This window comes from Pleurodeles waltl, chromosome 6 (genome assembly GCF_031143425.1).
Source record: "Pleurodeles waltl isolate 20211129_DDA chromosome 6, aPleWal1.hap1.20221129, whole genome shotgun sequence".
Taxonomy (NCBI): domain Eukaryota; kingdom Metazoa; phylum Chordata; class Amphibia; order Caudata; family Salamandridae; genus Pleurodeles; species Pleurodeles waltl.
The window spans coordinates 142,573,232-142,585,066 of NC_090445.1; the positions used below are offsets into that span (position 1 = coordinate 142,573,232).

General features: G+C 41.1%; 1 protein-coding gene across 1 annotated transcript; it reads right to left on the minus strand.

Annotated features, from left to right (window-relative positions):
• Positions 1–1,437: 1,437 nt before the first annotated feature.
• LOC138299397 (keratin, type I cytoskeletal 13-like) lies at positions 1,438–10,695 on the minus strand. The gene is made up of 8 exons (XM_069237625.1): positions 10,137–10,695; positions 8,254–8,336; positions 6,709–6,865; positions 6,060–6,221; positions 5,856–5,981; positions 4,558–4,775; positions 3,264–3,409; positions 1,438–2,027 (listed from the first exon to the last, which is right to left on the minus strand). The coding sequence occupies exons 1-8, from the start codon at positions 10,632–10,634 to the stop codon at positions 2,014–2,016; spliced, it is 1,404 nt and encodes a 467-aa protein (XP_069093726.1). The 5' UTR covers positions 10,635–10,695; the 3' UTR covers positions 1,438–2,013.
• Between the last annotated feature and the right edge of the window lie 1,140 nt (positions 10,696–11,835).

The following is an 11,835-nucleotide window of genomic DNA, read 5'->3' on the forward strand; positions in this document are numbered from 1 at the left end:
TCCATGTTAAATGTCTGATTCTGACGCATAAAGCCTCCTATATGTAACGCCCTCAGTACTTGAGGGACAGCTGTATCCATTGGCATCCAATGAGAGCAATGTATTACCTCGTACATGCTTTTGCAGAAACGCAAGGTGCGCAGATCGAGAAATGGGGCATGAGCACGAGAAGGGGCACTCTCAGCTCCAAAATGTTTTTTTTCAAAGTGAAACCAAATGCAGTCCTAAACGCATGCTACTGCCAGGTAAGCAGCCCCCTGCATCCCTCCTACAGCCTGCCCTTCTGTGATGACCAACAAATTGTTGCCACCCACTCCCTCCTCGTCTCATTGGTCTGCCTCACTCCCAGCCATTGAAGTGGATGGGGTTTGTAACTTCTCCAAGGGCCACTGTTTATAGACCCAAAAAACAACCAGATCACTTGCTTTCTAATTCAACAGTTCCTTCTTCCTTTCCTATGATGTCACTGCTGGAGCTTGTGCCTGCAGGTTGAAGACCTTAACCGGCTGGCTGGTACTTGTGCAGTAGAACATCTGCAAAGGTCACTAGAGTTCACCCAAGAGATTAGGCACATTGTCTCAGAGCAGTGATTTATTTTCAGCTGCTGTGTTTGTTTCCCTGTTTTTGCATCGGGCAACGTCCCTTTTGCCAATGAACACCAGTCGCCCATGATTATTACACTTGATAAGGTCCTAATCCCGAGGTAATGGTTTTCACCTCGTGCGATCCTTACCCTAAACTCATCCTAGCTACTCATAATGAGGGCCTTTGCAGGGATCTCTGTGTGTGCTCAAAATCTATTGGTAAGATTAATACTAGCAATCCTAGGACTCCAGAAGTTTGATCACAATTCAAGCTAGAATGTATCTATACCAGCTAAAAGCAGAGGACAGTCTTAGGTTCAAAATCCTATTTCTGAGACAAAACATGTTACAAAGAAGGGGCCAGGATATCTGATTCTCAGCATTCAACCTGTAGACCATATCAGACAACGGAACTCGGATGGAAAACGTCTATTTTTCACCATTAGGTGCCAGGGACAGAGAAGGGGAAAAAGGACTTCCTTTTACATATGTCCCAGATACTGGAATCTCTTGCGGGGTGATATTAGACAGGAGACCCACTTTCTCACATTCCACTCTAGTGTCAAATTCCTCCTTTTAAAAGCATAATGAACAATTACACTTTCTGACTGGTAGACAATATTGCAGATCATCACAAAGAGACACAATATGTACTGTGTTCTATGTAAATGTACACCTATCATCCATTCATTTAGCCCTCAAATCACCTTATGTCCTTTTAACTCTTTCTGCCCCTGAAGCGAAAGATGCTGTAAATGTCTGATTTCGTTCATTGGCAAAGAAGTTATGGAGCAAGAAATCTCAGAAACCTGAAAAGAAGGTGGTGGAAGCATCACAAATAAATGAAAAGTGATTTTGAATTTTGCATCAAACAGAAAGTTTATTGAAAAGAAGAAACAAGCAAGCAGGTGTAAAAAGGAAAACTGTTTCCACAACCTGAAACGTTCCATAGTGAATTAAAAAGGAACCACACAGCGAATGTATCCAGATTGAATGCTCTGGAACCCTCTTTTAGAATATCTTTCAGAGGAAAATAATGCACTGGTGTCACTGCACTTTTAATTAAAGTTAACTCAACAATAGCTATGTGTATTTCACTGTAAAACTTAACGGCGTCCATGAACATAGCGCCTTCTTTTGCGGAAGGTGCTCTGCACTAGGATGCTCGTTTTCAAGGTGAAAATTGAAAAGGACGCTCCTATGGAGAGAGAAGTATACAGGGGCTCTACCATAAGAGTGTGAATTAAGTGCCAAGCAGTCCCGGAAAGTGTAGTAATTCTGAAGTGCCTCATTCGCTGGAATCCACTTCTCACATGTTCCATTGGCCTCGTCCGTAACCTTCAGATCCTCCTCAGCATTCATTAGTATTCATGTACCTGTCTTCTCGAGCTGACGGGCTTGCCATCAGCTAAGTCCTCTGTCATCGTTATTACCCGCGTAGACCTGGAAGGTTTTGAAAAACAAAATTTAGAACAAATCTGAGCTGTTCAATCTGAGATGCAGCGCCCATTGTATGTGGTTATGCGTGGGTTCGAATCTGAGAGCCAGTAGGGTTTGGTTCCTGTAAATTAAAGGGGGCTCAAACCTGCCACCTGTGAGTTGGCTTAGTCTAATGTATTAACATGGCCTGGAGGAATTATAAATGATGCCAGTGAAATTTCCACATTTTACCTTATGTGAAATTCCCCAAACGTCCTGGAATTTTGCATTATGAGATTGGATTTAGTTTTTCCCCCATCCCGTATCAGCATCTCGGTTTGCTTTATGTGAAACTAGTTACACAGCCAGAGTCCAGAGACAAGTTGTTCTCTTAAAGCCGAGTGTTGTGAACTTTACATGAAATTTTATGAAATGATGTGCAAAATTATGCAACTTCTCACTCCTAGATTTAATGTCCTCAGATTACAGCATTTTGACACTCCTTGAGAAGTGAATTGACTTGTTCCTCAATAAAATGAGATCTGCCCTATCGCTGGTCAGAGAATCTTTTCATTCCCCACTTTTTAAAACAAAGAAGCAAGAGAAAGGTAAAAGCTAGCAAGACTTATTTTGACATAGGACAAATCTCAATTGGCTAGTTTACCACTATCCAGTTTACTCTGGAAGCAGAGTGGTCCCAAGGGGCAATGGCCCCACATGCCGTTCCGGCTCGCAGTACCTATGAGTGGCTCAAATAAAAACATTACGGCGCGTTCAGTGAACGTGCGTTTCTAACTAATCACCTCGCCATGTGGGAACAGATCATGACTGAGGTGCTTAGAACCATGTTTCGGTTCCATGTGCAACAGAGTGGGGCTGCTGCAGGGCAGTAGTTGGGTGCACTTACAGACTCTAGAACTGGAATAGCGGAGTTGCTGCAGGCAGGGTCGATCTCCACTGTTAAAGTGAAGTGTGGGTCACACCAGAGAGAGTGCAGCAGTCAATAACCGAGCTCACTTGCGCAGATTTTTAGTGTTTTAGAAATGCAAGAGCTGTCGCTAAAAGATCAGGCGCACTGGCAGAGCTGTTTGCAGATTTCAACCTATGCTAATATAAGATAATCGCACCACTGAATCTAACCCATCGCTGTGACTGTTGTGTCAGAGACTGTGTGGGATGCAAGTGATGGGGTCAGAGCCTGTTTATTGTGACTGTGGTTTTCAAGTGTGTGGGAACTGGGCGTCGCAAGAAAGCATTTACCTTTGGAAGAGGAACCGGTGCCTGAGCCGTAGCCTGTGGTTCCGGTGGACCTGCTGCCTCTGTCATACCCGCTGACGCCGCTATGACTGCTGTGTTCTCCTGAGCCATAGTCTGACTGATGTTTAGTTTGCGGGAACTGTGAGGACCTGTATCCAGAAATCAAATTAATTAAATTATCCTGAGTAATGAGCCTTTTAAATTGGCACTTGAACTGTGTCTCTCTTGAGGACAGAGGGAAAGTCACATTTTATCACAGCGAGTAATGGTAAAAATCCCCAAATTAGGTAGCGTGATATAAAAATGCTCTTGCAATGCCACCTGTGTGTACAAAACATTTGAACACTTCCATGGTGTTAAAATACCTCTATACAAGATCACAGCTTTCTCTTCTAGGTTAGCTAAGGTGTGGAACTCTCTCCCTCTGCAGATTAGGGAGAAACCTCAATCACAATCTTTTCATGAAAACAACTTTTCAGGAAACAATTTCAACCTGGCTATTGGAGCTTCCATAAGTCTTGGCAAGCAGCCACCTCTCCCTTAGTCTATACCCCTTTTTCAGTGCCAGGGCGGCCTCTGGGTAGTTGTTCATGCTCTATAAATTGTCATTCAATCATTCATTGAGCTAGGAGCTATTTACCTGAGACGTAGGGCCTGATTTAGAGTTTACAGATGGGTTATTCCATCACAAATGTGGCAGCTATCCCGTCCACCTTAATAAAAAGTGCATTGTACCCTACGTCACTTGTAATAATGTGAATTAATTATCTGTGACATTTGTGACACACGGCCTGTCTCCCAAACACTAAATTAGGTCTTTACTTATTGTTCAGGTTCTTGGAACTTGGTGCAACTAAGATAACGGTGACCCAGTTTCCATTTTCACTTCATTTTACTCTGTTCCATCCAAAAGAAAAACAATCTTGTCATGCGTAACCATGAACTCAACCACACTGATAATCAAGTAAGCCTTTCTCTGAAAAAAACGTAAAAGATGAGACTGTGGCAATCATTATCCCAACCCATTTTTTTTATAATCCTTGATGCAGAGTTACTAAAGCTTAACCCTGGTACTGGAACAACTTTTTATGAAATGCTGCTGTTCAATTTTTTATTTTCACACAGCACTGTGCAGATCCTCACATGGTTTAGGAGCTCCAAGTGCATATTCTTTAACTTCATGCTGACTGCCCTATGACTCTACACATGCTTCTCCACTATGAGATCTTTCTACATAGTGCACCTCACTAACGGTAGAAAAGGAAATCTTTGGTGAAAGATGCTGCCAAATTCTTACCCTCCCGATCCTTCAAGGAGACGCTGGTATGTTGCAATCTCCTGCTCCAGTCGACTCTTGATGTCCAAGAGTTGGTTGTACTCATCACTCTGGTGCTCCATCTGTGCCCTGAGGTCACCCAGCTGTTCCTCTATGATACTGATCTTGCCTTGCAGCTCTGCCAGCTGAGAACAATAGCGTCCCTCCGTCTCGGCCAGGTTACTTTCCAAAGAGCTTTTCTGTAAAATCAACAAAACACTGCACAGTTACTAAGTAAAAGGCACATCTGTGAACTGAATGCCTGACTTAGATATTAGCAGATTGGTTGCTCCATCACAACGGTGACTCAAATCCCGTCCCAACAAACTCTAAATCCCATAGGACATAATGAGATTTAGATTTCAGTGGAAGGGATATCCTTCCCGTTGAGATGGTGTAACCCATCCGCCAATATTTAAATTAGGCCCTAAGACTACAAACATTGTTTTTTCAGTTCAATCATATCATTGCTGGTAAGCCTCCCTCTGACTCTACCTTTTGGACAAAGTTTCTATAGTGAATTGTGAGTCAAGTTGATGACAATTTGGTGGATTTAAGTCGGTTTATTGTATTTCTCTGTATATACAATTGTGGAGAGTGTTAAAAGGTGATGATCCAAAAGCCATCCACCCATACAGTAAGGTCAGTGGAAATTAACCTAGGTGTGGGAGAGTTTCAACAAGAAAAAGTAGGAATTGTGGGAAAGATGTGGAGCACGATGATTTAAAAGTGACCAGGAATGGAGGACAGGGATTAGGATTGATATTGGCTGTTTTTCTTATGTTCGCTATTCAACTAAACACCCTGGGCACAAATAATAAAGCTAAGTGTGTGTACAAATACCAACATGAATTATTTAAAGGAATTCACAAAAAGTTAACTATCACTTGGAAAAAACTTTACGTAGCTATACGGTTACAACATTATGGTGCAATATTGCACATGGATAAAGATTATTCTCAAGGTGGGGAGTGAGTTCAGGTCCTGAATACCATGGAAAATTTGAGAACATCGACTAACTATCGAGTTTGGGGATATTTGCAATATTTCCCTGACCCATTCCTACTCTGAAAATCACTGTAGATGTATTTCTGTCAAGGGTATGAGGTGGCAACCATTCAGAAATGTGCAGAAGAATAATTGATGGGGAAACAATGTAAAATTGCGTCAATCATTATTTTGATTACATAACTGGAAATAGATTCCTATTGTCTTATCACACAACAATTTTATGTTTCTTATGAGTGGCGATGCTTTCCGAGAGGTGAACTTTCTCTTACCATTGACAGTTGTGCCTGCAGCTCGATCTCCAGCGATTGAAAGGTCCGTCGCAGTTCTGACACCTCAGTCTTAATTGATTGCACCTGCTCCACCCCTGTTATGATTTGTTGTTTCAGCTCAGCACTCTGAAAGAAAAATGAGGGAGAGTTGATGCAGGGTTCTCCATTTTCTTTTGACAATCATCATAGTGTATAGATCCTCACCCTTCGGTTGAATTCTTCTTCGGCCCGCCTGCGGTTCTCCTCTGCCATTTTTTCATATTGCACCCTTGTCTGGTTTAGGAGTTCGATGATGTTTATGCCTGGAGCAGCACGCATCTCAACACTGACATCTCCTTGAGTATCATGTTGGTGACCCTTCATCTCCTGCAATGAGAAAAAAAGACAAAACCCCTTCATTTGTATGCAAGTGATGTAAAAAAAGGAACATCAACATTAGAAATTGGGTTATGTTGAACAATATTTTGATTCTAATACTGCAATATTAAAAGGTTCTATGGGTTGTCAAGAAGTGTAAGTCACTGATCAACCAAGTAATGTTCAGCATTTTAGAGTAAGCCAGACAATATACAACATGAGAATTCAATGTTGATCTATGACCCCTGTCAGATTGCAGCATATCCTCACAACACAAATTAGCGTACAATGAATCTAAATAGTCATCGGCTACCTGTAAACCTGGAATGGACTCAGCCATGATGCACCAACAGTGAAGAATGCTGGTCTAGAGTATATATAAACATTTGAACCCTTTCATTGACTCATAATAATTGGTATTGAACATTTTTAGTATTATGATTTTATCCCATATTCATGTCTTCCGAGACCAGTGAAGCACACTACTAGCTCTTACATCCTCGTGGTTCTTCTTGAGTGCTGCCAGCTCCTCAGTCAGGCTCTCCACTTGTGACTGGAGGTCAGTTTTGGCCATGGTCAGCTCATCCAGCACCCGACGCAGCCCATTGATGTCAGCCTCCACACTCTGGCGAAGCATCCGCTCATTCTCATACCTAGGAACATATTAAGTTTTAGGACTTTTGTTCAAACATGTTTTGTCTATTCTCCAAGCTATTGCCTGATCAAAATACCGCTAGTGGTGAAAATACATGTGTTGCAACCAACCTTACCCAACCCAGCCAAACACGGTGTAAGCTGCAATAAAACACACTTAGAACGAGCTTTGGTGTAAGTGTGCAGAAAATCCATTGAGTGTCTTTTGGGGCAGAAATCCAAAGACTTTTTCAAGAAGCACTTCATAAACTTTAATCCTGATTGACCTTTAAATCTTTAATTGGACACAAGCAGGAGTTACCGGCCTGATAGTGAATTACGACGTATGCAGTAATTTCATACACTGAATTACTTCAGGTGTTTCCAGGGTCTAATTTGCCAAGTGAAGCTGTGAGTACTTTCTCAAAGAAAATCTCTCGGAATCTAGGAATGGCATGGTGAAATATTAGATTCGGATAATATTCCATAATCCAGAGGAGAGGATATTATTCATTATATGAGGCGTATTTTACATCCACGAATTACTGATACCTATGGTAACATAGATTACATAAATGCCAGTAGGGTTTTCAACAGTATTTTTTAATACATTGATGTTGCTGGTGAAAGTTTGCCCTGACATCGACACCAACATCTGGACTGACGGATAGCTGTTTTCCCACTGGCAAGTCAATTAAAATGTTGTTGTTTCACTTGTCATAAACTCCAAAGATTGGCGCCAAATTGTACCAGCACCATTGCAAACTATTCAACCTGGGAATATTGCTACAGTGCGCCCAATGCAAACACGCCTCATCCGTATTAGAGTTGTCTTCGTTTCTCCTTATCTCCCAAGTGTAAGACATATAAAGCTGACACACTTTTTTTGCTGCATTGCAACAAAACTCCCTAAAAACCCCTTGAGCATGCTTCACTTTCAGGAAGTACGTATGTTCATCTAATAAGCCATTAAATGCCTTGTGTAAGGAGAGGACATGTTGAAAAGGAGTTCCCATGGATCCCTGCTCTGGTGATGTCACCAATGGTTGATAGCGTGTTAAAATAATAGGCACACTTACTTTTTTTTAAATTAAACTGATCTTTCTAAATTGAAGGCCTTTATCATTCAAAAGTGAACAGCTAAAACTTCCAATGCTCACTTTCATAAGAACAGGATCTGTAGAGCGAAAACATTTACCACAGTCAGGCATCTATGCCTTCAGTGCAGAGAGAGAAGTGAGTTATCCGATATAGGAGACCACGGTCTTTAGTGTGTTATGAGGCATCAATGTTTCTTGACTATCCACTCTGCCTAAATTAGAAGTGTGCTGAGATGGTATAGGAGTATCTATGTGTACTATAAGTATATGTAAGTAGATGTAATTCATCACTACCCAGTCTTACTCACTTGAGTTTGAAGTCATCAGCAGCCAGTCTTGCATTATCGATCTGCAGGACGACGCTGGCATTGGCCACTTGGGCAGCTAAGATCTACAGACACAAGATGGCAAAAGAAAGACTCAAGGCCTATTCGTTCATAGAATAAAGAGCTGAGTGTCGCACAACTAGAAACATGAAAACAACAGCATCTGAATATGCAATCAATATAACATATCATGGTTTCACTGCTATTGAAAATTGTCAGACAGCAAAATATCACTTCAATTTTCTCAAGTCTAGTCTATATGAATTCCCAATTCTGGTCATCTTTTAGGAATTTCATGTTTCTATAGTGGGGATGTAGATCTCTGTATTACATTTTAAAACTGATTTTAATGAACGCTGCTGAAATTAATTTACATTAATCTTGCACTTCAAAGTAATTAAATACTGTATTTAGATTGCAATTTCATACATGTAAATAAGTTAATCTTCTAAATGATTCTACAAACTAAAGCAGTCAGATTGCTAAAGGCAAGTAAATGTTACGAGTTGCTTAAGAATGTCTGCTGACCAGACTTTCTCTCTGTACTTGCTAAAAAAACTCTTTAACTCTCACTTCATAATGCAAATGGAAATTGTCAACAATTTTATTTGAGGCTTTGTGTATCAGTTAAGTGAGGATGTTGTGAGAAGCTCTTGTCCAGTATGATTTGGCATCTGGGTAAACAGGGGTGCTAGAAGATCAGAGCAGAAAACATACTGTACAGAATAAAAGTTACATTTGGTCATCCTCAGAAAAAGGCTAGAAAATGGCTAGGAGTCTGACTTAGAAATAGATTGGCTAATAGTACAACCGTGAAGCCTCTCTGTACTGATTGGGGGGCTGACTAGGGTCAGCAGAGAGGTAAGGTAACCTATCAGCACCGGGGGTGGGAGGTCTGACCCTGCTGATGATGAGCAAGCCGTATTAATATGAATTTTAAATGGGTTTAGCAGGGTGAATGTTTACTTTGTTGTTTTCTTTTTACTTTTATGAGCCAGTGGTGAGACTGAGTAAGAATGGGAAATGTATTCTAACATCTCCTACTGTGGAGTGCTGTAGCTTAGTTAAAGTGATTCAAAGTCGCCTTTTCCTATTGCCCATTGTATGAAATAAATGACTGTTTTCTCTCTTAACCTATCTCTAATCTACTTTTCTACCATGATATGAATGTCTACCTGCTTAAATACACCAATGTGTTCTCCAACCTCTATACAATTTTTTTGCCTGTTTAACTGATTGCAGTGCATGATCTCTTTAGAGCAATTAGCAACAATTGATTTAGGGAGGTATGCTTCAGAAATGAAGGAACATAAAAATAGTACGACCATCACTGACAACTTTATCTCTAAACATATGCTTTCAAAATATGTGGTTTGCTTTTTATGTGTATTTTTTTTAGACCCTTGGCATAACTACTGGATTGTTTCCTGCAATATAAAGAAGAAAGTTAGTGAGTAAAATATTTAGCGCACAATTGTAGGTCAGGTACTGGGTACCACACGTAGGAACTTGGATATAGCTTGGGGCATTGCCACTAAGCTGAGCCATACAAATGATAGCAAACATTGGCCTGATTTCTTGTGATACAGATAGTTGTTTATGTTTAAACCTCTTTTTACAGGTCAGAGTGTCTGTCAAGAGTAGTAATTTTACATTATTTTAAATTTTTCATAAAACAGGTTAGAAATAGAAAATACTTTTGTGAGAAAAAGAAGTACATATTCAGACTGATCGAAGAACTTGGATTAGAAAAAACTCCGAAAGATAGAGAAGAAGAGTAATAAGTACCAGTTAGGGAATTATTGTTAATTGGCAAGATAATTATCTAAAACAAATAATACATTGAACTGGGCATGGTACTTCACCTTAGCTTGCAGATCTGCGATTTGTTTGAAATATTTGCTGTAGTCCCTTTCTTCAGGAGCTGGTCGTTGCTTCGCGTACCACTCCTTGATTTTACGCTCAAGCTCGGCATTGGCATCCTCCAGTTCCCTGACCTTCTTTAGGTAGGCAGCCAGGCGGTCGTTGAGGTTCTGCATGGTCTCCTTCTCCCCGGCAGAGAGAAGGCCCTCACCATGTCCATGGATACCTAGGCTCCATTGGTCCCCATGGCCAGCCTGGCCCCACTGACCCCATTGGACCCCTTGGCCCCACTGGCCCCCATGGTCACTGCCAACAAAGCCACCACCACCACCAATGCTACCTCCGGCACCACCAGCCCAGCCACTTCCTGCACCACCAACAAAGCTGCCACCCCCGTAGCCCCCGAAAGAACCCCCAGCATGGCTACTCTGACTAGCACCCTGTCTAACACTAGTTTTCTGAGAAGAAACACTACGAGAGGAACTGTGTAAACTTGCCATGCTGTACTATCGCAGGTGCACCAGCTCAAGAAAGGAAGCAGAGGTGGTGACTGACTGCTGGGGAAATAGCTGCTCCTTATATACAAATTGGAGAGGGTGTGTCGCCTCCCTGAGTACTGTTTCCCATATCACTGTGCAGCATTTAACAACTTATTATCTCTTGCTCTTCAAAAGATCAATTACAGTCATTATTAATCATCTTCCTTCTACATGTACGCCACTGCCCCAGGGCTGTTTGTAATGTCAGGACGGGAGAAGGGCGGGGCACAGAATAGGTTTCAGAGCTCTGCACATTTTACGTTTCCATGGAAGAGCTGCAAAATTGTTCATTACCTTCCTGGCTCTCGAGCTGTTGCTCACCTCTGTGCTCCTTTCTGCAGCCACCCAACCTTCCCAACGTCCATGCAGGTCAGGGTGACCAGACTTTGATAACCAAATAGATAGACACGCTATAGACACAAAAGAAGACATACTCACAAGCATTGAATCCAATAATTAAATGCAACTTTGACCGTGGGCACCGATTCAGCAAATTACCAGGGATGGGAGAAGTGACATTACATAACCATCATTTGATCCAGTAACATCATAGGAAGTGACGTTATATAAAGCTTGACACTGAATTCTCTCAGGAATTGATGTCATGTGACCCTAATCCAGATGATAGCAATATCTGGCATTGATGAGGATAAAAGCATATTTAACTCATAATTTGATCGTTACAAAACAGTTACATTTTAAATACATACATGCCAGCATTTTGAAAGAGGAAAGTTGGAGATTAAAAAAAAAGAATCGGGAGAATGCATTTCCCCCATTGACGTCTATTGAGGTAGAGATAATTTCAGGCACCAGACAGCCAAAATAAAGATTTTGTTAGGCTTGAACAATCGGTAGTCTCCCGTCTGAATCGGGTCTATTACCATGTATGTAAACAGGGTGTTGACATTATGGGAACATTAGACATTTCTCTTTTTTATTCCATGAACGTTCATGTTTTTGTTGGAAGAGAAGAAGCCGCAAAATAACATAACACAACTGGGAAGCAAAAATATTTATACCTCAAACGGTCACGATTTAATGTTTTTCCTAGTGTATATTCCAAAACTGAAGTGTATAAGCAAATTACAGAAAGACAATCACAAACATTTATAAAAATAGCAGTGACATTGTCTACCTGTATTATTTCACGTAGACCATT

Coding starts and splice junctions, on each gene's coding strand:
- LOC138299397 (XM_069237625.1), bottom strand. CDS start 10,634: ATGGCAAGTTTACACAGTTCCTCTCGTAGTGTTTCTTCTCAGAAAACT. Junction 8,337..10,136: donor TCGCAGATCTGCAAGCTAAG/GTGAAGTACCAT, acceptor TTGTGTCTGTAG/ATCTTAGCTGCCCAAGTGGC. Junction 4,776..5,855: donor TGCAGGCACAACTGTCAATG/GTAAGAGAAAGT, acceptor TTGATTTTACAG/AAAAGCTCTTTGGAAAGTAA.